Source organism: Dermacentor variabilis, unplaced genomic scaffold (assembly GCF_050947875.1).
Source record: "Dermacentor variabilis isolate Ectoservices unplaced genomic scaffold, ASM5094787v1 scaffold_13, whole genome shotgun sequence".
Taxonomy (NCBI): domain Eukaryota; kingdom Metazoa; phylum Arthropoda; class Arachnida; order Ixodida; family Ixodidae; genus Dermacentor; species Dermacentor variabilis.
Window position 1 is genome coordinate 45,556,371 of NW_027460291.1, and position 26,921 is coordinate 45,583,291.

Below are 26,921 nucleotides of genomic sequence, written 5' to 3' on the forward strand. Positions count from 1 at the left end.
TCACTAAACGACTGCTTCGTAGGCTGCCGGATCCTTCGTACGTAGTTTCTACTTGCGCTCGGCTGCACGAGCCTGTTCTTGTGCCTGGACTGCAGCATCGGGACGGCGTAGACGAGCTCGTTCCCGGTTCTGCTAGCAACGTTGCTGATCGAAAGCTGACTGCTCCTCAGGAGTGCGTATGATCCGTGGTCTACCCATTTCTCTAGGGTTGAGGATTGGGCGAGTTGGTATTGCATTATAGAACTGGTACAGCGCAACATACAAAGGAAGAAACAAGCCGACCCGGCTAGATAAAGGAACAGAGCGCTGACTTCCAACTGGTTTATTAGCGAGTTGCACGAAATATATACCTACAAGAAAGCATCAGGACAATTCGTCACAACACTTCAGAAACGTCACACCGACAGAAGGCTACACCAACATGGCTCACAGACGCGCAATTTCGACATGCAAGGTTAAACTGATCACGAAATCTTGCTTCCTGTGGAGATAGACACAAAGATGGCGCGCTAATGCACATGCTGCCAGCCCTTGCTATGAGATTAGCTTCAATGATCTGCCGCGTAAGTTGTGATCGGTGCTGGTTAAGAGAAGCATAACTAATCTTTGTCTCACAAATGCCCTCAGGAAATACTGTCATCATACCACGCAGCGCAGTTTTGCAGGTCAAGTTGATCAACTTTTGTGTGCCCAGTACCCGGCCACACTACGGTCGGCCATAGCTGAAAAGGTATTAAAGCAGCTAAAGAAGGATAGTCACACGGAAGCTCAACAAAGAAATAGTGATCACTAGAGGCCGGTAGTGATACCATATAAGCATAACGCCTCACACGGATTAAGAAAGATTGGCCGCAAGGGTAACGTGGAAGTAGTGTTTTCTGCGCCTGTTACGCTACGCAGGCTCTGTACTGTCGTAAATGCGTTCCATCCGCGCACTACTATCTGTTCGACTATGCACAAGAAGCATTTTCAGTCATGCGTTGTTGGAGTTGTTTATTCAATTCAACTATCATGCGGCAAGAGATATATAGGTCAAACTGGTCGCTGCCTTAATGAAACGCTAAAAAACATGATTACAATGTGCACCGGGCTATACAGCGACACTTAGGAATTCACTGTCGCGACTGTGGATGTAAACCGAATTTTTATCGGTGTGAAGTGCTAAAAACGCGCCGATCACAACTTACGGGGGAGGTCATTGAAGCTGATCTCATAGCAAGGGCTGGCAGCACGTGCGTTAGCGCGCCATCTTTGTGCCTATCTCCACAGGAAGCACGATTTTTTGATCAGTTTAACCTTGCATGACGAAATTGTGCTTTCTGTGAACCATGTTGGTGGAGCCTTCTGTCGGTGTGACGTTTGTGAAGTGTTGTCACGAGTTCTCCTGATGCTTTCTTGTAGGTATATATTTCGTGCAGCTTGCTAATAAACCAGTTGGAAGTCAGCGCTCTGTTCCTTTATCTAGCCGGCTCGGCATGTTTCTTCCTTTGTATGTTGCGCTGTACCAGTTCTAGACTACCCATTTCGGAGCCGGAGAGAAACTGCTGCGCGCCCGCTTGGCTGCGACTGAGAGCCACAACGTCACAACTGGCGCTGCCAATCCCGCTCCTCTCTTTCGCTTTTTTTTTTCGTGCATTCGCGTGGGGTTGCGCCGCAGGAGTTTTCGGCGTACAGGCGACAGACGGACAGACAAATCTGCTAGCCCATATACAGCTTCTTTCTAAAACATCGTCATTGAGCTAGTGCCTCATAAGCCGCGCCCCGGCCGAAGTAACACACCGTGTTTGGTGTTGGTTGGCAACAAGCTGTGATAGTTCTTCTCTTAGACTAGATAAAATGCGCGGATGGTTCTTTTTCTTCCCACAAATCGTATCACCAGAAAAGCTAATTGACAACGTCAGTGCAAATGTTTAAAGGCCGGTATTGTTTCATACCACTCGTCATGTCTTTCTCTAATGAGCAGCAGGTAAACGTGATCCTTCCCTTGGGATCGGCAAATGGCAACAAGAGGAAGGCCGCAAATATATATATATATATATATATATATATATATATATATATATATATATATATATATATATATATATATATATATATATATCAGTCATGAAAGTGTGGCGGTAGACCAAACGCATCGACTATCATCAGAAATTGTGAAAACCTGAGGCCAACCGGCAGCTTCAATAAACAGCAGCGGAGGACTCCATCTTTGAGTCCTAGCCTACGCACGTATGTTCTAGCATTTATGGCCTCAGACCCACATGCTAGCGTGCGGGACGTGGCCGCCCAGCTACCAATTTCCAAGTAATCAATTTGGAGAATTGTTAATGACGGCCTTTCACCCGTACCACCTTAACCAGCACCAATGCTTAGGAGATAACGACTTGTAGAACCGTATAGGTTTCTCGAGTTGAGCCCCGACAAAAGCCGATGATCACCGGACTTTTTGAGGAAGATCATGTGCACAGATGAAGCCAATTTTTGCAGAAACGCCTAGGTAAATTTGCATAATGCACACTATTGGAGGGACTCCAATCTACACTGGGTGAAGCGCAATCGGCACCAGTACCAGTGGTTATTTAATGTAGGGTGCGGAATTTACTCCAGTGCTATAATCGGTCCCACCTTCTTCGATCACACACTGACTGGTCACAGTTACGTTAACGAAATCTTCGCAGGTCACCACTTATGGAACTCCACTTTGGTGTCACGGTGCTTAACTACACACAGTCATCACTTCCTTCCTCTTTTCTTGTTTCTATTCCCCTTTCCTTCACCCTCATTGTAGGGCAGCAAACCGGACGCTCGTCTGGTTGAGCTCCCTGCCTTTACTCTCTTTACTATCTCTTGAAGGAGTGGTGGATGACCTACTCAGTGAAGTCCCGCTGTTACGTCTTCCACTTCTGTAGTATCAGCAAGATAGGGCACCCGCTCCAAGCAGCAGCCGACCACGAAACGGGCTGGATGCGACTTTTAACGCGCAATAGATTGGAAGGCATGGACCTTTAATTTGCCGGCTAGGTCACCTGACCTTTCTCCACTCGATTTCTTTCTTTAGGTTATCTGAACGATCGTGCTAACATAATCGAGATAACGTCAGATTAGTGCAAGGCAAGGGTAACGGATGTCTGCCGTAGAATTCTAGCGTCGGTCGTCAAGAAAGCCACTGAAGATGTGATAAAGTGGACTCAGTACTGCGTAGCTGCAAAAGGAGGCCTTTTCGAACACGTCCTATAGGCAGCAGCTGGTGTTCAACGAAGCTTGGGAATTCATAGATAATAAGGGCACACTGAAATTTGATGTTTTCGTTATCTTTTTTTTTTTGCGCGGGCGTCCTGATTGTAAATTCGGATCATTTAGAAGTGGCATATATACTTTCTTAAACGCATGGGTTCTGCCTTTCTCTACATGTTGGTCGCTTGCCGGTCTCTTATTTCGCTTTTATTTTTTTTAAGACGAACCTGTTTTGCAGCAGGTATGCACTTTTACAGAAAATAAAACCGTCACGTTAATTTGGCTTTAGTCAGCAGCACGTTTCTGGCGCGAAATATAGCTTCCCCTGCACTCTTTCGATGTAGTGCAAGCAAAGCCGGGACTTTGGAACATTCTATGCCTATTACATTGCTTTTCTCACTTCGTACGTGGTCAGAGCGGCTCTTCGGCCGCGTTATCAAGGCGCTTTTGTTATCAATGTGATCAGTCGTCCTTGACAGACGGATAATAAGTGTGACGTAGAAACGAGAGGAAGGAATAGCTGCGAAGCCGCGAGACCTGATGGTGCTCATTCCGTACCATTATCAAGGTGACGCGCTATGTGTTCGGGTTTGCGACAGGCAATGCAATTGCTTTCTATCAGATTATTTGAGGGCGCTGTTTTATGTTGAGGGTAGGGGGGGGGGGGGAGGAGTGCACTCACGTGGTATTTTTCATATTTCGTGAGGTTTCTTTGCTAGTTGGAAAAAATTACACGCAATTATTACGTCGCTCACAAGATGGAGTTTACTACAATAATTACTCGAGGGAACTCCGGCGCTGCAGTCGTCCACCGACCATCAGAATGATGGGAACTACATAGATTTGTCTGATATTCGTGCTTGGGGATTTAGACGTTCTTGTGGTTTTGTATATTACGCTTTATATGGCTTCATTTTCGTAAATTTCAGAGCAATCTATACTCTTTGAAGTGCAGAAGACGCTTCGAACACGCACAATTTCTACTAATTGTAACGATTGAGTTTGTCGAGGTGGCCAAATCGAAACGCGCCAAGCATCTCACGGCACTAACATCCACGTGATAAATTGATAAGGGCGTTTCACATCGCTTGTCGATGCATGCGTCTGTGGCATGCATTCTAATTCCGTCAACCGAGCGTGACGGACGGTGAATCATGAGCTCCAGCGGAGCGGCGATTGCGGCCTTCGGAGGCCGTGGAAACAGACCTGAAGAAGTTGAAGATAGCGAGTATCAGACTGTTTTGCCAACTCTGCCCACTGGACGTGTTGTTTTGAACACGTTTTTTTTGCACGGAGACCCACGAGTGCGACCGTTTAGAGTCGAAGATTTCCGAGATGCGCTGACCAAGACCGGTACGCTCCCTGACGTGGTGGCTTTGGGGGCGTAGGAAATCAACCACGTCTGGGCGGTGACTATAGGCAGCGCGGAAGCAACGAAGCGGCTTCTCGCCTTCAAGGAGCTGAACGTCAAGGGGTGCTGGTGGCTTGTGCTGGACCCAGAGGACGAACAGGTGAAGCTTCGACTCCACTGGATGCTTCATGGCGTGGCCGACCACGACATTCGCAAGGTGCTTGCGGCGTTTGGGAAGGTCCCTGAAGTGACCCGTGAGCGCTGGCGTGTTCAAGGCGCTCACGAAAAGGGTTCAACCATGAGAACCGTGCTCCTGAAGATGAAGCCTGGTATGAAGATCGAGGACCTGCCGCATCAGACAAGAGTTGCAGGAGAGCTGGCCCTCGTAGTCGTGCCTAGACGGCCGATGCAGTGCTTGCGCTTCCCCGGAACGGGCCACGTACGCCGAGAATGCAAGATACCAAGGTGTTCGAAATGTAGAAGTTTCGGCCATGGTGAGGAGGAGTGCGTACGGATGTACGCAGTGGCTACAGGAACTGCGTCGGCTGTAGATTGGGCGGACCACATCATAGAGGTTGACGAAGCGGAAGCAGCTGCAAAAGGAGCCGGGGAATGCGAGAAGCCTGCAGCGGCTGCAATGTCTTCGGTGACTGAGGGAGAAGGAAAAGAAATGATTACCAAAGAAAGCAAAGAAACGGCAACGATACGGTGCGAAGGAAAAGACGGAAGGGCGACTGGTGCAGAGGGAGCACCAGAGCCGGACGTAGCTGAACTAGGGAACAGCCAGGAGCCCCTCGACAAGAGCGGCGGCCGAGCTTTGAGTGTCACCGGCAGAGCGAAACACACGCACACCGAACGCGGTAACGAAAAGGACCAGGCAGCGGCCGCTAGCAGCGAGGAGCCACCGACGAAAACGACACAAGGGAGACGACCGCTCTTCAAAACAAAGCCAAATGTAAGGTCGGAAACGAGTCGCCGAAAAGCAGTTCTTGGAGCTAGGCCCACCAGGCCAAACAGGTGACCCCGGCTCCAACAAATGAGTCTAGCGACGTGCTGGACGCGAAAGGTAAGCACCATGCTCTCGGCCTCTCATCACTGCAGCAAAATGGCTTCTGTACTCACGCTTAAAGTTGCCAGTCTAAATGTGTGAGGCTTAGCCACAAAGAAAAAGCAGTCATGTGCTGCGCCTTCTAACTGATCAAGATAACGATATGCTTGGTCTAAAAGAAACAAAGGTCGAAGGGGAAGAAGAGACTGAGAGCATGGTGCAGCGTTTCACGTCTAGGTTTTACGCCGTTCTCACTCGCGCAATTGGTACTTCTGCCGTGTGTGTCCTGTTTGTCAAAAAGCAGCTTGGTCTAGTTATTCAGTCGCATGTTTCTTTTCCTTCAGGACGAGGTGTTGTCTGTGATTTTGTTTTATGCTCTACTGAATGGCACGTTGTCTACATATATGCACCCACTACAGTTGACGAGAGGACTGTCTTTTTTTAATTCATTCAGCAACATCTCAACACGGAAAGGCAGCCCATTCTGTTGGGGGACTTCAATTGTGTTCTGAACGCCGATGACAAAACTAGTGCGCGTACTTTCAGGGATAAAAGTACCGCCCTTCTTTTTCGGTTTACTTTCGGTTTTTCGGTTTTTTTAGTTACTTTCGAGGACGGGGGAGAATGCCTTGTGAGCAGGTGTCCAGTTAAGTACACTCATTTCCAAGGTACCAGCCACGTCCGACTCGACAGGATTTACGTGTCTGCATGTTTGGTCCCAAAGTGTCATGGCTATGACGTAGTACCCGCGCCCTTCTCAGATCACTGCATGGTTAAATGTTTCATTTGAACCAAAAAGCGAAGCAGCTGTTTTCAGTGGGATCTTTGGAAGCTAAACAACAAATTGCTCAATGATAAAGAATTCACTAAGGGCGCGGGGGAAGAAATTAGTAAAGTCACTGGTGGTGGAATACATGAATTGGGCCAATAGTGGGAGCTGCGCAAGCAACAGATCAAAATAAAAGGGATTGAAAGGGCGACCTGCATACGGTACCAAGAAAAACTAAATGAAACGCAGATAAAGTCTACGTCAGAAAAATTATTAGCTGTGGAGTGCAAGGGGCCGGGATTAAACATGCACGACGTTAGGAAAATAAAACAAAACTAGAAATTTACGAAGAAGAACGCTATCGTGGAGCGCTTGTGCACGCGAGAGCTGAACATCTAGCGGTGGGGTAGACGCCCACGAAACGGGCGCTAGGGATGGAAAAAGCGCACGCAAGACGGAACTCAGGTACAATGGGCGGGTGGCACCGCGACAGATAATAGAGAAATCGGGCAAACTTTCTTTGAGTATTATCAGGCATTGTTTGATTTGCGTAATGTTGACCTGGACCGATTTAAACGAATCTTTTCTGCGGGCGATCCCACGACTAGACGAGGAACGAAAAACAAGACGGGAAGCGGCCATTAGCGAGCAAGAAGTAGAGCATGCTATAGATAATTTAAACCCTGGTAAATGGCCTGGGCCTGATGGCTTGATTGCAGTGTTCTATAAAACTTTCTAGCAACAACTCGCACCATTGCTGACTGCGGTATTCAATGAGGCATATCACATAAATGCTTTGCCTGCGTCGTTTGGGACGTCACATACTTATTCCGAAAACCGACAAAGCAGATAAACTTAAGCAAGTATCGTCGTACCGACCTATCGCTCTGACAAACATGGACTACAAAATCTATGTGAAGGTTCTTGCCGGCAGATTACAGAATGTTATGAGCGAAATAGTCGGCCCTCACCAAACGTGTGGGATCAAAGGCCGTTCCATCATTTTCAACATTCAGAAGGCGAGGTGTGTAGTCGAATGCTGTGACGCCACGTATGCACGTGTGGCACTACTACAGTTACATTTGGAAAAGGCCTTTGATTGTGCGCCACATTGTATTTTGTTTTGCATCCTGGACTACATCAATATAGGTTCGGTCATCCGGGAGCGAGTGAGCTTGGCGTACCGTAACGGCACTACGAGGCTACTTGTTAATAAGTTGCTGGGGGCCCCCATAAACGTACGACGTTCGGTGAGCCAAGGTTGCCCCCTCAGCCCTCTGTTGTTTGATGTATATATTGAGGTACTGTGTCTGAACATAATACAAAGCGATGAAATTCATGGATTTAGACTACAAGTAACCGAAGTGAAATTGCTTGCGTATGCAGACGATGTTGCAGTTCTTTGCAGGGAGAAGGAAAGTGTTATTAAAACAGTTGAAAGAGTGCAGTGCTTCAGTGAGGTAACTGGAAGCCGGGTGAATTGGGATAAGTGCCTGGGATTTTGGCACGGAGAATGGCCTTCAACCCCAGACACTTTCGCCGACGTAGCTTGGGTTAGAATGGCTCCGAAGTACTTTGGAGTGCCGCTGGAATTTTATAAAGATACTGACCCGTACTGGCGAGCGCAGCTGGAAGACACGCTAGAAAAAGCGGACAGATGGACAAGCATTCATCTGTCTTCGCAAGAGCTACGGTATGCAATCTTTTTTTATTAGTAAGTTATGGCATGGGGGGGGGGGGCAATGCAAGTGTTACATTGTTCCAAAGTAAACGTGCAGAAGCTGCACCGTGTATTTGCTGTCTTTATTTGGGCATCCGCATGGGAGAGGTGCAGCCACACGAACTTGTTTCGGCAGGTGAAGGCAGGCGGTTTAGCACTGGGACATTTGTTTTTGCGACAGATAGTAAACAGGTTTTTATTTTTTCGTGATGTTAGAGACCCATTCCTGCGCACAGTGTGTCAACAAAGACTCCGGAAAGCTTTGCCTGAGTATGTTGTTAAAACGCAATGTATTTTAGGAGGTGTTTGTGGTTTCTTTAGAGAAATTGTCCTAAGTCTCAAATTTCTAAGCGTACGTTTTTCGATGGAGTTTTTGAGTAGTGTTACAAGGAAAAAAAATTGTACAGGGATGTTTGTGACGCGTTGTTTCCAATGCCTTTGTACAGGACCATATCCTCTGGAGGCACAGGGGGCAATGTTTTATAAAAGAGTTAAAAAACATGCAGGCGTCGCCGGGAGCAAAAAGTTTCTATTTCAGGTTACACACTGGAACTTTAGCTGTGAAGTCTTTTCTCGAGGAAAGGGGTTTTCTTCTACCGTGGGGTTCCCACTGCCTGATATGCAAGTAGCTTGAAACAATAGATCGCGGATTTCTTGATTGCTGGCAAGGGTGTTTCTTCTGGGACGTGCTCCAAAGAACCATTAAAATGGAATTACCGCTAGCCTCTCACGGGATCTGGTACCTGCCAACCCATAATGAGGATGGTGCCCCTTTTGACCAGATTATGGTGACTGTTCTCCACAGTATATGACGCTCCCGAATGGCTGGCTATTTTTGTGACCAGGACGCGCGACCAACACGCATGTATTTTCGCGAAAGCATACACAGATTCCTGGAGACGTTGAAAGTCCAGACAGATGTTCCTGAGTGGCTGTCAAGGCTGGAGCCTTTGGTAGCGCTCAGGGAATTTTAAATATGACAACGCCGGGCCTCAGTGGCATTTCGGCCACTTTGGCTTCTGGCGCACTATATATTTTGTGTACTTTTGTCGTATACTGTGTCCAAGACTGGCAATAAAGAAAAAGAAAGCGTCCGTGGGCTAATGGTTTCAATAGCAGGCCTCTCTGCGAGAGGTCCTGAGCTCGAATGCTGTCGTCGGATAACTTTAGTACTCAGCAATCATTATTACGCAATACATTGTTGAAAACGACGAGCTTACTAAATCACAAAGTCATTTTAATCCAGAAGGACGAAGTTTAGCAAAATCCTTGTACTTCCCGTAATTCCCATGCTGGGTCAACCGCTCCCATTGCAGCTGCTGTAGACACTAGCACCAGAGTTCTCTCTAGGAATTATTGTATGAAATTCTATGGATCAAAACAGCGCCGTTATGTCATTTGGTGTGCCTACATATGCCTCATTGACACATTGGTAATTACGACAGTACTTCTCCAGTTAGATCATTAGTTGCAATTACCAAATTAAATCTCAGTAACGAAGGAGTTACTGGCGGCTACCCCACTCTACTGGAAACAATATGCACTAGGTTTTCTTCGAGTAACGCAACTGGCCTTTTTTAAGTTTGGAAGCACTGAATAATTTACTCCGTAACCGAAATGAGGCCAAGCCAGATTCACTCGAAATCAGAATCAACAGCAGTCACGAGCAGCAGCGCTTATCGACCGCTTTATTGAGGGCGCCGCCGTTTATCACCCACATACCCACATCCCACATACCACCGGCACCATGGTGGTATGTGGGATCGCGCTGCAGGGCGCATGGCAAATGTGCTAGCTGTTGACGACTAGCGGCAAGTTTTCGCACTTTCCCAAGAGGTGTCAACAAGTTGTTTGGAATGGGAAGCAACGTGTTGTCGTTAAGCTTTTAGCTTCGATATAGCCGCAGTATCGAACGGCTAGGGGCCTAGAGGCGCTCCTTCAGCTTTGCCCACGTTCTAAATGGGAACCGAGTCAAGTCTGAACATTGTCGATACGTAACGTACACATGTAACGTATTATTATTGTACGTATAGCCTTGAACCCTATTAAGGTATCACTCGGGCGACAACAATCAGACATGTCTCCATGTGTCATGCGGTGTACCGCACCAGCGTACATCCGAATCCAGGTAACTGCGAAGCTCCGAGCAAACACGGTTTGCTAGCTTTTGGGCTCCTAAAATATTCGCTGCACGAGTTACAAAAGTTTTATTATCTGGCACTCGGGCATCAAGCTTTAACAAATAAAATGTAAAATAACTCTATCGAAAGGGCTGTTAACATAGATAAAATGAGCTGATGACAGTGGCCGCAAATATGCCACGATCAACCAAAGGCACGGGACACGTTGAAAGATTATGGGCACACTTAGGTCGCGGATGGTGCCTGTGCGTGCAAGGGCCCCTTGCCTACTCGAGAGAGCCGAAAAAAGAACTAGTCTTTGCAACAGCAAGTATATTTTCTGCAGTAATACCGCGCGCGATGAACGGCGTCTACACCTTGCCGGCGAGATAGGGAAGCTCGGGAGAAACCATGTGAACTAGGGCCGGCCGGCACACGGTAGGTTACAGAATGGAAAAGAACAACACACCTTCATTTCTTAGTCGGCACGTACTGTTTTCCTAAACCGTCCTCGGTCAACTTCCACCAGAATGTTGGTTGCCAAGCATGGTAATCGTAGAACACGTTTCAACAGAATAAGTTTAACCTGCATGCACGAAGAAATCGTTACTAGCATGGCGCTCTTTGGCCATACCTGGCCCTTGCGCCATTACACAACAATCATCAATCAATCAATCAAGAAAGGATTCACTTCTTACATTCGCAATAGTTGACTCACTCGAATACGCGCCTTTCTTTCATATCCTACTTTGACATCGCTGCCGAGTTCCGATTTCGTCGCCGTGCGCTCAGAGGGAACAAAACCTTCCGAGCAGACACGCGACGGCATCAAGTCATTTCTGTTTATGCTGCAATAGAAAGCAGACGCTTCTCTTATCGCAGCGGCGGTGTCCACGAAGTCGCTGCGGGTGAAGATGCACCTCACGCATGCTTCCAGAAGGTATTTTTGCAGCTGAATACAACAGAGTGGTAGCTTGGGACCTTGAGTCTTCTGACATCGCAGAAATCCCAGACAGAACACGTTAGAATCGCACTAATTCGCAATTAAACCGCTACCTTTCCAAGCTGCCGCAGGGAGAAAACGGAATCCGCACGTATACCAGTGCCAGGAGGACAGCTGCGCGGCGCGTTGGTTCGAGGCGGCGTTCCTCCTCGCCGATGAAACGGTCTATACCGGGACTCACAGAAAAATAAAAACAGAAAGAGAGAGAAGTTGCAGCTGCGCCGGAAAGGCAGAGAAGTGTTCACGGCGGCCGCAGAGCATTTGCATAAAATTACTTCTATAGCTTGTTTTTGCATACGCATAGAATCGACTGTAACACACTGTACACGACATTGGGTGCACCTTTGTCTCGATTTTGTCTGAAAATAAATGGGCTGCCAAAATATACGTACTTAACCTTCTACATTTCTTTGTCATATGCCACGAAGAAATAAAATGAACGTTCACTGCTATGTCTCCCACAACGTGTCACTTGAGCGAGTACAAGCAGCCTCATACGATAGGCTAAAACCACTCAGTTCACCCTGGTAGATGCCATCCCTTCACGTGCTTGATTAATATACGCTTACTTGTATCTGCTATTCATTACTGCCACCGAGAAGAACGTTTGGACGTAACCCTCAATTTAAACACAATCAATGAATAATCAATAAAGGCGCAAGGTGTTACGTCCGCTGAACAAACAGCTACGCTCAAAACATGTTATGCAGTAATCACAGAGGAAGAGGGCACAGTGGAGCAGGCACACTACAAGCCACCGAGGTGTACTGGCGTCGTGGGGTTGCAGACATATTTATGAAGCATTTGCGAAATTAATCTTAGCGCAGTGTCATCATTTACGTGGGTCAAATAAGTGAATGCATTAACACAATTGGACAAAATACGCCTAGTAATATACGTAATGGTGTCAAAATTCATGTATTATTCACTTCTCTGAAATATCGCACCAATTTGTGAGTAGGGCTGTTGCGAATTTCTCGCGAACTTTGTAAGAATATTACGTAAGCTGTAAGTTCATATATCAAACCTGCCCGCTTGATATGCTCAACGAATTCAGTAGGATAAACTACGATACGTGCTTCAGGGGCAGAGTTACGCATTTCTAACTTTATTGCCTCAATTTTTCGAAACTTACCAGTTTTAACAACTTTTGCAAGAACGTCAAATGAAGATTTTGCTTTCTACGCTTATTACAGACTAATATTCTCTCTCGAATACAAAGCACTTTATTCAAATTGGTCGAGCGGCTGTCTCACCAAAGCATTTCTATGTGTCACGTATATTTGAATTCAGAAACAGTTATTGGCCCCGTGCTAAAGCTTCCTTTTACGCAAACGTTTTTTGTAGTTGGCAGGAGCCGCAAATTGAAACTTAGCGATTCATTGTGGCAAGCACTTTTGTAATAATGTGCTCAATGACACCAAGGTGGTAACGACGCGCTGCCATCAGTTGTCGAGAGAAATTGAGGCATTTCACATGCAGGGCATATCAGATATTTGTATCACTGCTCCATCCGTATCGCTCTGCAAGAGCGAATTTCGTCTGTTTGAATGTTGGGCCTACGAAACTATGACACTCTTTCTACGAGGTACGTTACCTTGTTCTTTCATGTCCTTTGCTTCTTTGGTCATCTTGTAGGGTGCGCACGCAGGGAAATCATGTTACCATTGATTGTATAAAAGACGGTGTGTTACGTTTAGGATTTTCCATTGAGAGTGCGCCTTCGTGTGGGCGATCTTTTTCCTTGTTCTTAATTTTAGCGTCATTTACACTTTTGTTAACGATTGATGGTTTGCGTCTGTTTGGACTTTGTCAAACACGTTCTAAACGTGTCTTCAAAGTGATAAAGATTCTTCGTCTCCCTCGTACTAGGGTGTAAAATGAAACACTGCGTGTTTGTTGACTTGTTGTGCGCAGTAGCCTAATGTCGATCATCTCAACGTGTTTCTTGTACGTCTTTCCATTGAATTCTTGCTCGCAGTTCTTTGCGTGCAAATAATGTAGCGTGGATATATTTCTTATTGGCAATGTGTAAATGTTCATTGCTTCATATGCCGCATGTGTTTCGAGTACTAGATGTCACTTTTAAATATGTCGTTCTCAGCCCCTGCGACAGCAGTTTAAACAGCAGCTAACTGCTAGAATTAAGCATAAGTGTTAGCGAAGTTAGGTGCGAGAGCAGTTAAAGACTCGAAACTGCGTTCCCTTACTTCGTACTGTCTGTCTGTTAGTCCTTTACGCCTAGGTGACGACGACGGTAGTCGTTTTCAAGTCGTCCTTATCATCTCGTCTTCAGACCACCCATTAATTTAGCACTTCACCCCTTACCTTTGGATGAAAAAAACAAACAAACAAGATTTTGCACACCACCACCACTGTACTTCCAAATCGTGTGTCTGCGGCAACGTACATATGGGAAGCCGATGCGCTAACCACTGTGCTCAATGTCAATATATGCAGACAACTGTATATGGGCCTCGGGATACACTCACAATCACCTCGCATGTGTAGCCGAATGAGCGAGCAGATTCTCAACTTCGAACCCATTTGTCTGCAGTTCGTCTGTCTATAGCAGTGGGGAAGTCCTCTTTTACGCTTTTTCCTGGACGAAGAACGAAAGACAGCGAGGCTACAGCTTATCTTGCGAGGTCATTCAATCGGGCTTGCTTGGAGCGTTCGCTTCCTATGCGCCATTCTGGACCGCAGAAAGGGGGTTAACCGAGGGGCCCGATTTTTATTTCATATCATAAGAAGCCAACAAACATTGACACCAAGAGCAACATAGGGGAAATTACTTGTGCTTAATAAATGAAATGAAGAAACGATAAATAATGGAAATGAAAGTGGATGATAAAACAACTTGCCGAAGGTGGGGGACGATCCCACAACCTACGCATTTAGCGTGCGTTGCTCTACCAATTGAGCGACCGCTGCGCCGTTTCCCCTGTCCACTGTCTTGGGTATTTATGTTTCCTTGTAGATCCCTGGGAGGGTTAGCCAGCGCCACCATTCACAGACCTTGGCGGCGGACGGGGAACATCCTTTCTGCCGCAGGCGGCACGAGAACGTGATCTTTTTGGGTGAAGGCAACCGGTCAATAAACCCACACATGCCACCTGAAGGCATCAATGTTGCCGGATTCGAGAGCCTCGTTATGTAATAAACGAGAAGAATGGGGGTTAACCGACGGGCCCGATTTTTATTAGTCATATCAAAGAAGCCAACAAACATTGAAACCAATGCAACATAGGGGAAATTACTTGTGCTTAATAAATGAAATGAAGGAACGATAAATTAATGGAAATTAAAGTGGATGAAAAAACTAGCCGCAGGTGGGGAACGATCCCACAACCTACGCATTTCACATAATTTCGCGAAATCTTTGGAAGGCCATAGCACGTAATGCTGCAGCGGACGAGGACGATGTTGTCGGTACCGCAAATAAGTTCTTAAGAAGGTGGCGGTATCCGCGGCGACAGCCTGCTGCTTTCGTTGTAGACGACTTCAGAGGCAGAGAAATCCATAACGTCTGGTTATTTTTCGTTCTACTTTTCACCGTGTGAAAGGAGCCTCCTCATAGTGCCTCTGTATGTTTGCTAAGCTATTATATAGTGAACTTTCACACTCATGTCTTTGTTAGAGTTTTAAGGTATATTCCGTTCACATTCTCCTCTTTCGTCACCTTCTTCTCATGTGTTCTCTTTCTTCGTCTTGTGGTTTTTGTGATGTTGGGTCACCATCTCGTTAGCTCATCAGCGCGCCGTTTTCTTCACGTTTTCGTAACTTAATAATAAGAAATAGGAACTTGCCATATAATAGCGAGTTTGCTGTACCGGTATGCCGGAGGCAAAACGAATGGGAATCGACAATACCAAATACCATCATCTTGAAGTAAGCCAATATTTTTGTTGTTTTCTTCCTTGTTTACTTTCAGAACTGACATAGACCTCACCACCGACGAAACCGTCTGGGCTGCCTCTTTAGCTGCCTTTCCTTTCCAGCTCACACGCATTGGCTTGGACCAGATGATCACGCAACGGTTTTTGGCAGCAAGATCCCTGTCGGAGGCAAGGACGTAAGTTACTGTCGGGGCCGAGAGACCTGGGAGACATTCACACTGTAGTCAATTACGTGCTTCTGATATTTCTCTCTGTGTACGTATGCTGTCTGTACATGCTTAAATAATTAATACTGATCCACACATGGAGAGCCGTGAGACAAACAATAGTGCTGGCGTTGTATGATGTCGCGGTTCAGCTAGGAGTGCATTATTTATATTTCGCTACTGAAAAAAGCGATGACAGCATGCCCATGACGTAGTGCATCCATTACTTCCCGAAACGGCTACATTGGGTCATGCATATGGCTGTATGGCTAAGAGCGCTTACGCCACCGTGAAGCACACTCGAGCGGACCAGCTTGAAAAGGAATTTGCTTTTGTGTGTGTAAGAAATAATCTATTATTAGTGGCGAATCTGCCGTTCGTCTCACAAATAAAATTTCAGGCACCTAATATTTGTGCTTTATCATCAACGATGCAATAAACACTCCCAGTGGTCAGCTATACGACAGATAAGGTGGTGACAACATGGCGGTAATAACCTGACGAGGAGCTTAGCAACTCTTGTCCACGGATGTAAGCGAAATTGTAATTTTGAAAGTATCTGCTGCACTTGTATGATGCATTCGCACTCAAATTCGTTTCAGAGTGGCATTTTTTGGTGTCTTCCTGGTGTCCCTATTTTACGCCATCATTGGCTTGACAGCTCTGGCTATTGTATACTGGTTCCGGGATTGCGATCCCGTTCTCTCTGGTGCGATGTCTCGTTATGATCAGGTAAGGTAGTATTTTATCATGATCTGCCATGGAATCGGGAAAATTATGACGTGGAACTGCGGCTATTTTCTGTAATATTTCGAGGAACTGTGCAAGTGTTTCATGACGTGTTTATATATGCGAAATGTGGCGTAATATTTCCGCGTCTTTTTCATTGGAACTATTCAGCTTATCGTTATTTTCGTTTGATCTTTTTAAATGGGTCCTCTCTTTGTTTTGCCTATTTTACAAAACCTCTGTTGAGATCCGTGATTCTCTGTAGCTTAAAAAGACATCCCTCCTTGGAGTTTTCTTAACGTAGTATAACAAAATTATTGCTCGGCTCGCCAGCTCTGTACGCTAGTCCATATATACTTCTTTTAAAGTGTTGTAATCGTGCTCGTGATTTTAGTATTTGAACGCAATGTGTGCGACTAAGAGCTAGTACCAAGAGTATTCTGAACGCATGCTAGCCAGTCTTATTTTGAAAGGAGCAGTGGCCACCAATAGGGAGAGCGCTTGCTCTTAGATATAACGGTACCGTAGCGCTGCGGCAGGACCACATATTTTTCATGGCGGATATTATATAATCACTGCCAGGAAATGTCTATAGCCAGTCCTACTTTGAAGGAAGCTGTGGTCGTCAGCAGAAAGACCGGCTTCTCTTAAGGCACGACAAGTTGTGTCTTCAGAGTTTCGTCTTTCAATTTACCATATTGCCTGAGAAATTAACTTTCCATAGAATAGAACTGGCTAGACATTCTGCTGAGTCGTGTCCCAGTCTTCGCAAGCGCTGCCCTAACATGATGATGCTTTATAACAGCTTCACGTCATACTACGCGAAAATAAGGTGAAATAGTCAAACGAACTTGAGCCATGCTCTCAGATCCCATTTCTCATTAGTAGTGCGAAAAGTTGTCAAGCTTTCAGGTCAAAACTCATGCCACAGCATTTCATGCGATTCATTAAACACTTGGTAAAGAAGCACAAGGAAAGATAAAGAAAATTTAAGTCTGGTGACCTGGCCTTTTTCGCTTCAGCGAGCGCTGTACAGAGATGTAACGCAGAAGTAATGAGAGTAGATGTCAAGCTGCTGTATTTTCATGGAGTATAATACTCAAAGAAAGGCATTTAAGGTTCCGGGCCTAGCTTTCCCCACAGACTGAAATTTTAACAGTGCGCGTGGCTATCCACGTGCGCTATTAAAATACAACGTTGCTGTTTCATCGGGTTCACTGCTTTTTCCTCTCGTAACAGCTTTTCCTGTTTAATTTCGCCCTGTATTAGTAGAAAAAATTGTGCTCTCGTAATCTTTCCGTTCACGGGAACGATTGCTCTTAGCCTTGCATCTGCACGCGTGAAAAATTGACGAAATTAGTAGCCACGCGATGTATGTTTGGAACAGCTTACCCAGCCACGTTGTGAAATGTACAGAGCGGGTTAAATTCTGTGAAAATTGCAACCGTTCGCCCGACGAAGCAAACATGTATCGGGGCTCTTAGAAAGCTCTTACATTATAGTTGTTCGCAAGAAGAAAAGCTAGCCAATCCAATGCTGAACTTATATTTAGCTAAGGCAGAGGCAAATGCCAAGAAGCTCTTAAGAGCGTAAAGCTTTTTGAATTTGCCTCAATAATTAATTATGGGGTTTTACGTACCAGCACCACGATCGCATTACGAGGCACGCCGTAGATGGGGACTCCGGATCAATTTGACCACCTGGGGCTCCTTGACATGCCCCCTATGCATGAGACACTGGCGTCATTGCATTTCGTCCTCACCGAAATTCGGCCGCCACGGCCGGGATTTGTTCCCGCAATCTCGTGCTTAGCAGCGCAACACCATAGCCGCTAAGCCACCGCGACGGGTGTGAATTTGCCCCAAAATTCGGAGAAAATCCGATAACTTCTCTACGTGTGCCATTTCTGTCTCAGATTACACAGCTATGGGCTCTGTTCGCTGTATTAATTTTCCGAACATGCCTCGTGTTGCGAGCGTTTTTTTTTTCGTTCTGATATCCCTGCGATTGTTTTTGTGTCTGTGTCATTTGCATTTTTCCCCAATGACTGTTATATGTTTGTGTCTTGTGATTTGAGTGCCTCATCATGATCTTTTTTATGCACTCAATTAGGTTGTATATTTTTTGCTGTTATTACTGTTACACAGAACTCCGTCCCAACTTATGTAATTCATTGAGGTCCTTTAGAGAAAAAATAATTAAAGGACACGTACCTTTGCAACTATAATTTGTTGTCTAGCGCAATTCTTTTGTTTTTCCTGCTTGCAGATGGTCCCCTACTATATTAACACAAGCGCTGGTTCTGTAGGTGGCATCCGAGGTCTATTTTTGGCTGGAGTCGTAAGTGCTTCCGTAAGGTGAGCATAGGCTCTCGGCGTGTACTCAAGTTGCACTGCCATGTTAAATTTTTGTGTCAACATGAATAGTTGGTCAGTTAGCCAAGAATTATATGCAATATTTTATTGTTTAGCCTAATTGAATGAAGCGTTTGAACGCTGGTTAGAAGTTTCATTTCAAAGGCAGTGCTCGTGTCGAGCTATGCTATTATTTGATCTTTAAGTGCTCGAAATCCTGCAGCCTCCATTAGACAAATTCTATTTCAACTTCGAAAATGGGTAAAATAAATAAAACATGCTCAAACAAGTTAACAAGCATTGTTGTGCCAGTTTGTTGTTAGCAGATTGCATGGAAGAGAGTTATTGTGTGGATTGTTTCATAACGTCCGAGTATAGTGTGCCAACGCAACATCGGGGATATAAGAGAGACCGTTGTGGAAGATATTTGCATTTCGTCCTCATCGAAATGCGACCGGCTCGTCCGCGAATTGACCATACCAAAAACGATACGGCCAGGGACACCAAGACTAACATGGGCGAACATGGGCGCTTGTGTATATCTTGTTAGTCATGTTCCAATTTCTTTCTTTCGCCATTATATATATATATATATATATATATATATATATATATATATATATATATATATATATATATATATATATATATATATATATATATATATATATGCAACTTTCATACCGCAGGGATTGTTGGAAAATTCCATCAACGATTTTTCTAGACTTCATTGTTAATATTTATAATGAACTTATTTTTATTGCTTCTTCGGACAGCAGCATTCCCTGTAAGCCGTATTCATTTTCTAGAGATCGTATAAACCTCGCGTGGCACGCTGCCATTTAATGAACTGCAAAAAATGCAACGTTGCCTCGTTAGCCCGCTTAGTGTAAGAGCGTCATGTGTTGCACGGTCGGAAAAAGAAAGCACCCCTGAGCTCTATTCTTTACAGAGTTTGATATATTGACTAAGAAGTTCCTCTTTGTGCAATTATTTGGGTATCGAGGAGCAATCCACTTTTAATTCCCCGGAATTTTTTGTAGCTGTATCTTATTTCTTCTGCTTCAGTGTTGCTTTAAGTATTTAACACAGTCAACATGATAGCGTTCAGTTTGAATACTTATTTTAGTAGTTTATTTCAACTGCTTAGTTCAAATTCTAAATCTGTGAAATTGATGTCTATACCATGCTGTGTTTCTAATTTGCAGTCGGTTGTTGCCGTCTGTCATATAGCGTTGACTCCTTCAGACTCTCAGTTGTGATATAATCTGTAAGTCAAACACGCTTTTTCGATGCTAAATAATTGGGGCAATTTGGATTTCTGAGCTATAGAAGATGTCCGCAGAGGCTGATGCTGGGGAACCCTGCAGGAACAAGGGAATAATAAACAAGAGCTGTGCAAGTACGATACCACGTGGTTGGCGATAGACACTCTGCCTGCGCAATTCTGGCAGTCATCACAGCGTTTCTGGCTCGTCTAGAATGGCCAGTGTTACGTAGCTCAGTGCGTTTGCCGTTGATGCCAGGCTTACTTGCCATGAATCCATGGCGTGTTGTCTTCAAACACCACCAGACCATGTGCCTGTTAGCGACTTCGAAATCACCAATCGGAACTTAAACACTGAGGCTCTAGCTTTAGCTATCGCGTGACCATAACCAATCACTAAGGGTGCGTTCAGGAGTCGAGAGAGATGTATAGAAGAGCTGTAACTCCCTTGTGCGTTTGTCCAGATGGATGGGTGAATTTCAACAGTCTCGATTCGCAAGCTTCTACGAGCGAATGAGATACGAAAGTGTCAGAATCGTTCTTGCATTTTGTATCTAAGCTCTCAGGCTTTTTGCAATATTGCTGATGGTTCGCTCAGTTAGTATTTCTCTATAGCGCTTAAAATGGGCTACATGTATTCACGTCATGGTGCATTTTTCACCAGTGCGCCTACTAAGTTAGCCGTTCTGACGCGTTCGTGTCTCTATGTACGTCGTTGAATGTTTCCACCGTTTCAAGTGGCGAGCTACCGCGAAGAAAGAAGAGCACATGCCGCCTGCAGCCCTGCAAATAAAAGCCAGTGGCATAATAAGCTGCGTGTTACTATGGGCTAGTCTCTCATACCGCGATATCAAAAACCGATTTGAAGAATACCGCCGAAGTAACGCCCGAACTTTGCTGCTGACGTGAGATCAAAGGTAGCGAAAGTTTTAACACCGTTAACTTCGCGTTAGGTGGGCGAACGACTCAGAAATGGCTGCCCGTTTGGCTGAAGCAGGCAGGCCGTCAACCGACATGTCAGTCGATGACGTAGTTTCCGTGTAATGGAAACCTGTGGGGTACTTAGCCAAGGAACCCTTCTGCGGTTAACATAAAATGGTTTGGCACATGCGGTGCTGACGGAAATAATCAGTGCTCCTCGGTGCTCTCACTTTGTAATCTTTGACAGTGCGCGTAATAAATGTATTGAAAGTGGAATGCTGAAGTGAACTTTGTCGCCAAAGTTGCATCTGGTGTTCGTCGTTGCTTCATAGGTCACTGGTCTTATAATTTCAGCACAGTATCCTCCGTAGTAAACTCCCACGCAGCTGTTTTGTATATTGACGTGCTGTCACCGAATTTCCACATTCCGGAAAATAAGTCTTCCCTTGTGATAGTGGCCCTAGGTAAGCCTTCGCTTGTTTACTGTTTTGTTCTTTAGGCACTTCCCTTCTTCCTATCTACAATTACAAATTTTGTTTCTATTCCCTCCTTCTTAAGAGTAGGCAGACGTTGTGCCCCTCTCGGTGGTGGTTTCCTGTCCACTCTCTTCCCATTTCTTTCTTGGTTTTTCGTATATGTGTGTTTTCTCATCGAATAATAATAATAATAATAATAATAATAATAATAATAATAATAATAATAATAATAATAATAATAATAATAATAATAATAATAATAATAATAATAGGCACATTTAACTCAATCGTCTGCACGTTGCCTGATGTTAGTTAAAATAAGCTGTATGTCTCGTCAGGGGAGCGCTACGCTGCTGATGTTCTTAATGTACTTCGTCATTGCACATTCTCTCCATAGCCGCCGGAAGTGGCATCATCATGACCTTGAGTGGCCTCTTGCTTCCTTACGTCAGTTCTGCTGCAAAGGCAAGTATCGCAGCCTCACAGTTCTATCTATTTTTGAGTTGTTCCGCGCTACGCCTGCTTGGTGGTGTGGTCTTGCCATTATAAAGAGTGACTGGATTTTAGTGTCCTAAAGCGATACACGGGCCGTGGGAGGCGTCGTACATAGTGGAGTAGGGCGGGGGGGAGGAAGGGGGAGGGGGGAACGGGGGGTGCTCCGGATCAAATTTGACCACCTCGTGTCATTTAACGAGCACCAAAATCACCGTACGCGAGCACTTCTGCATTGCACCTTCATAGAAATATGGAAGCCGTAGCGGGGAATATAAGCTGCATCCCTGTGCCCACAGAAGAACGCCGTGTGCACAAAGCTACCGTAACACGTGGTATCTCAATCCGGCCAAGGCGAGTCCCCAATAGAGCAGCCCATCTGATGCGTCATTCAAAAGGCCCGGCAAAGTTTTCCGTGGAATATAAATCATTCTCCTTCTTAATTTTTCGACAGTGCACTGCTTGCGAAAGAAACCCATATTCTTCATAAAGCTGCACAGCACAGAGGAATGCCATGCGCAGACAGACGTTTTAATGCCTGAATTTCTTTTTGGTTAGTCGGAACAAGTTTTGATGTCAAGCCAATGGATATCAATATTTGTGCGTGCTGAAAGTGACCGAGAAATATTATAAACGGTACAACTTAGCACTTCTGATAAGAGACACGCGCACAAAGAAAAAATAAACACACTGGAATCGTTCGCAAGTGAAGCGGCCAAATAAGTTCTCTATAAATGAATGCGTCACGTAAAACTGTAAGTGTTTTCATCCTATGTAACGTGTAACCTTATGCAAGGGGGAGAAAAAATAGACGGAAAGACAGGGATGTTAGCCAGTTCTCAGACCGGCTGGCATCCCTGTGCTGGCGAAAGGGGGTCCGCGGAATAAAAGATAATAGAAAAGAGATGTTACAAAAAAAAGGTAAGAGCAAAAATAAAAGAGAAAAAAGAAAGGAGAATACAGCACTGCTTAAAGTCTGTCTCTAAGGTCAGTCCTCTGCAAGAAGCTCAACAACACTTTCAAAGCCATCTTTGCTGAGGACGGTATCGGCCAGTGACCCTTTCCTCCGAGAAAGGGCGTTTGTCAAGACTATCTAGCACTCTTGAAAGTTTCTTCCTGGGCGCACTGAAGCGGGGACGCTCACAGAGAAGGTGGGCGATTGTTTCCTCGCCGCTACAGTTATCGCATGTAGGGCTGTTGGCCATATCTATCCGAAATGAGTACGCATTCGGATTGCATAAGCATGCAGTGCACACAGAATCGGCAATCGTCTCGCTGACACCGAAGGACCTCTCTTCCACAGGGCATGCACTCTTAAAAAAGGTCTTAGTAGTTACTAACTAGTGTCACACCATTTGCTACCTTAGTATAACGGAAACTGGTAGCGATAAAGTTATCTACATAACTGACTAAGCGAGGTGGTCACTGTTACCAATCGGTCTCAGCTACCAATCCCAAACGCTGTTAGCATCACCTGATGCAAAGATTCTCACCTATGCTGCATATATCGGACCAGCTGTGGCGTATTCCACAGTGGGTCCCTTATATGTATTATAGAATAGAAATTTTGAGTCCGGTAGTGTTCGGAATATCGTAGCTGAGACCCATTAGTACCAGTGACTACCTTGTTTAGTCAGTTATGTTACTAACTCTATAGGCTTCCATAGTAACTATGGCAGTTTTATTACCGGTTGTAATCGTGAACATGGATTCCAAAATGAGTGATGCGCCTTACACAGCGCAGGATTTTATCTGCACTATAAATATTATTGGCAAGGCACTTCGGCGCCTAGCTCGAACAGCAACTGGTAGCAACCGCACCTTTGGTTTCCTTTGGACATAATGCGATGGCCGAATTCATGACACTGACATTTCGGCGGCAATTATGGTACCCGCATGGGTGGCCGTGCGCGCCCGGCCGGGCCGCTGTATCTTGAAAGTTGAGTGTACTAGAACGAAGTCCGTATTCCAGTACACTCTACTTGAAAGCTATCTGCGACCGGTACAGAGTCCGCGCTGCAGCCCTGTGTTTTCGGGACTTAGTTCGCGTTGATAAGAGCTAGGCAACGAAGGACAATTCGTCCGCTACTGTTGCCGTGTTTCCTCACTGCAGCGTTTGGACAGCGAGCTTCCGCGGTCATCGAGTCAGATGTGCTCCATGTTTGCCTCTGCGCGTGTGACACCCTGCGTGTTAATTTAGTCAGTTCTCCTATGTTTACAAGTTCATATGTCCGATAAATCTACTATCCTTACTTCGTATAGGTGTATCGCAATCGGTGCTTCACCTTTCCGGCGAAACTGCAACTCTTTTTTTGTTTATTCCCAAAATTAAACTAGTTCCATGTTTTCTTTTTTTTTTGCTTTTCTTTCACAGTTTTTTATTGCACTGTATGCCGCTGCTTCGGGACCATTCGCAGGAATCATCATTCTTGCATTTCTTTTACCCTGGGCAAATGCTAAGGTGAGTGTTACCTGATATAATCACTTCGTTGCTTTCGTTGTATTCAATATCCTCTTGGTACGATGCTATCGGAACGGTGCTTGGCACGATACATCAGTTCTGAAATTAATGGGGTACCGAAGCACTATTTTTCATAATCTGAAAATAGGCTGTAACAGATGCGATGGCTTTATCAATGAATATATTACCGAAGATTTTTTTTTAAAAATAGACCTACTATAAAGAAAAATATAATGAACGCGGTGTTTTCTTTCCCCATTACACATTAGCTTATAGCCTGCTTTCGCTGAAGCCGCAGCGATAGCAGTCACCTGCCTATTGCTACCTTATTTTTTTCCGTGGTGCGCAATGCTTACCTTTCGATGTTTTCACCTGAAAGAAAAAATGAGCCCAAACGCAACAAAAATAGCGCGAATAGAATGAGCGGGACGCATTTTATTAGGCGCCACTTCCCCGTTTCCTTCAAGATCTTGAAAGGTGGCCATGCTTGCATATCTTCTTGCTCGCAAGAAATTCATGCTCAGGAATCATCACCCAATCGCAGGCGTCTGTAGGCTTTCACGCTGGCTGTAAGCTTATTGCAGATGTAGCATAGAGCAGAAAAGGAGCGGAGCCACGAAAGCCGGAGCAGAGAATGCAAGCGATTATTGCGCCAAATTGTAGGTTTTTTGCGACGTTGCAGCGCCACATCTGGCTCCACTGTTTTCAACAGCGTTGTTTGCAGATGAGGAACTTCATTTACCGTGTTCGAAAAGCGTTTTAGTGCTAAGAGATTCGTCAACGGTCACCTCTCCACAGGGCACGGCTGTTGCGGCAGTGGCTGTCTTTCTCGTCCAGATATGGCAAACCACTGGCCGCTTCGTGTCCAAAATTGTACCCGCCACGATGGAGTACAGCCTGAACAGATGTTCGAACAAATCAACACTGACGCTGCTTGCAGAGAATGACAGGTAAGGTGATTCGTTTTCACATAAAGAGACATCGACACTGTTAGAGTAAAATCGGTTGGGATCGCGATATCTCGAGCACCTTGTTGAGGAGGCTGCATGACACTCCGAATAAATGTATGGTCAGTAAAGACTGGTTTTAAGACATTTAGGTGCACTCAACGTTTCGTAAAGCTGGTCAGATGAAATATGTGCTATGACGCGTTGGCGTATGAATATGCAAACAAATAAGTGGAAGGGTAAATGCAGAGGATAGGATGCCAGTGCAACCTGCGCAGTTTTCGCCGTGTATGGGACTTAGGTGCAAACTTGACGCAACTGTGCATTCAAGCTTGCTGTCCGCAGTCGCCGGAAAGGAGATGACTGTAATACTATAACACTTCGGCTCTACTAAATTCGAGGAAGATTGTGGGGTTATGTTAGAAGACAAGAATGCGCATAGGATTCGCTCAGTTCTGTTAAAGAAAACCTGGTTATGTATCATAATTCTGTTTCAAACAAATGGAGTATCTGTGTCTGTCGTAAGCAAAGGAAGTGCTAAAGATGCATGTGGGATAGCACGGCTTCGTGTAAAGCTGTATCGTCATTTCTGCATCACCGTCAAGTAGCACACTTACCGAAGAAACCGCATGTACAAGCGAGAATAACGTTTTAAATGTTCATTAGATATTGCTATACCTCGAGCTCACAGTAGAACACCAAAGCAAGTTCAGTGACCCTAAGGGAAGACTGTATATATATATATATATATATATATATATATATATATATATATATGACGCCAACACTGTGTATTACTATTATTTTGGATAAAAAGAGTTGTGACAATGTCCGTAACGATAGTTGGAAAGAATTCATAAAGATGAAGCAACAAAGAGTGCAACTCTACACAACGTTGTCTCTTGTGTGGCCTTAGACGGCTACTGACCGTAGTGTCCTTTTACAGAACAGAGATTTACAGTGTCTACGTAACTAGCTATTATAGCTTGCCTGAATCGACTAGATGTAATGTTAAGCCCTAGATGCCTAATTACGGCCGAATAAGAATACAACAAAGGCATGCATGTGGGAAGGTACTGTTGGTTCTCTTCTCAACTCTGCGTACTGTAGAACCGAAATAGAAGCTCCCAGCGTAAGGGGAAGGAGAGCTCTTGGTTACAAGAATGGTCATAATTATTGTGAAATGCATCAGCTTGAAAGCATCTGCTAGCCGCCGTGGTGGCGTAGTGGCTTTTGTGTTGCGCTGCTAATCGCGAGGGTGCTGGATCAAATTCCGGTTATGGCGGCCGTATTTCGATAGGGGAGAAATGCAGAAAACGTATGTGTGCTGTGCTTTCAGTCCAGGTTAAAGAACCCCACGGGGGTCAAAAGGAATCCACAGCCCTCCACTATTTCGTGCCTCATAATCACATCGTGCTTTTGGCACGTAAAACTCCAGAATTTGCTTAGGCAAGAATCTGGAGCTATCCCTGCCGTCACATATCATTGATAAGCATAATAGAGCCCAGCGAGAATCAGTTTGTTTGTCAGAGAGCTCTGAACATTGGGATGCCAAGGCAACGACCTCTCATGAATACGTAGTAGAACAAGCTGTCTTGAAAGTACTGATCCTAGCGCACAGGTACTTTCATTTATATTGTCTTTTTATTATTTCGCGTTCACTTTGAAGTGGGAGTCTTTTTAACTTCTATGTAGTTAGGGAATGCTTACTGTAAGCTTTTTTGGCAGAATTTCATTATGGGGCTAAATTTCATATATAATGTAGCCTTTCACAGTCAGTTAACCAGCGCTCATCACCTCTATTTAATAATAATAATAATAATAATAATAATAATAATAATAATAATAACAACATCTTTTATTCACTCCAATTCGGACAACGCGTTCCAACCTGCACAAGCGTTACCGCTTGTGTGCAGGGCTG

At 45.1% G+C, this 26,921-nt stretch overlaps 1 protein-coding gene across 1 annotated transcript in view; it reads left to right on the top strand.

Annotated features, from left to right (window-relative positions):
• Positions 1 to 26,921, top strand: part of LOC142566657 (sodium-coupled monocarboxylate transporter 2-like) — a 52,564-nt gene that overhangs the window by 15,309 nt on the left and 10,334 nt on the right. Inside the window, exons 3-9 of the mRNA XM_075677489.1 lie at positions 15,180 to 15,320; positions 15,953 to 16,082; positions 18,348 to 18,436; positions 20,976 to 21,085; positions 21,495 to 21,562; positions 23,964 to 24,050; positions 24,849 to 25,000. Coding sequence (XP_075533604.1) covers positions 15,180 to 15,320; positions 15,953 to 16,082; positions 18,348 to 18,436; positions 20,976 to 21,085; positions 21,495 to 21,562; positions 23,964 to 24,050; positions 24,849 to 25,000 — 777 coding nt within the window. The remainder of the gene's footprint in view (positions 1 to 15,179; positions 15,321 to 15,952; positions 16,083 to 18,347; positions 18,437 to 20,975; positions 21,086 to 21,494; positions 21,563 to 23,963; positions 24,051 to 24,848; positions 25,001 to 26,921) is intronic.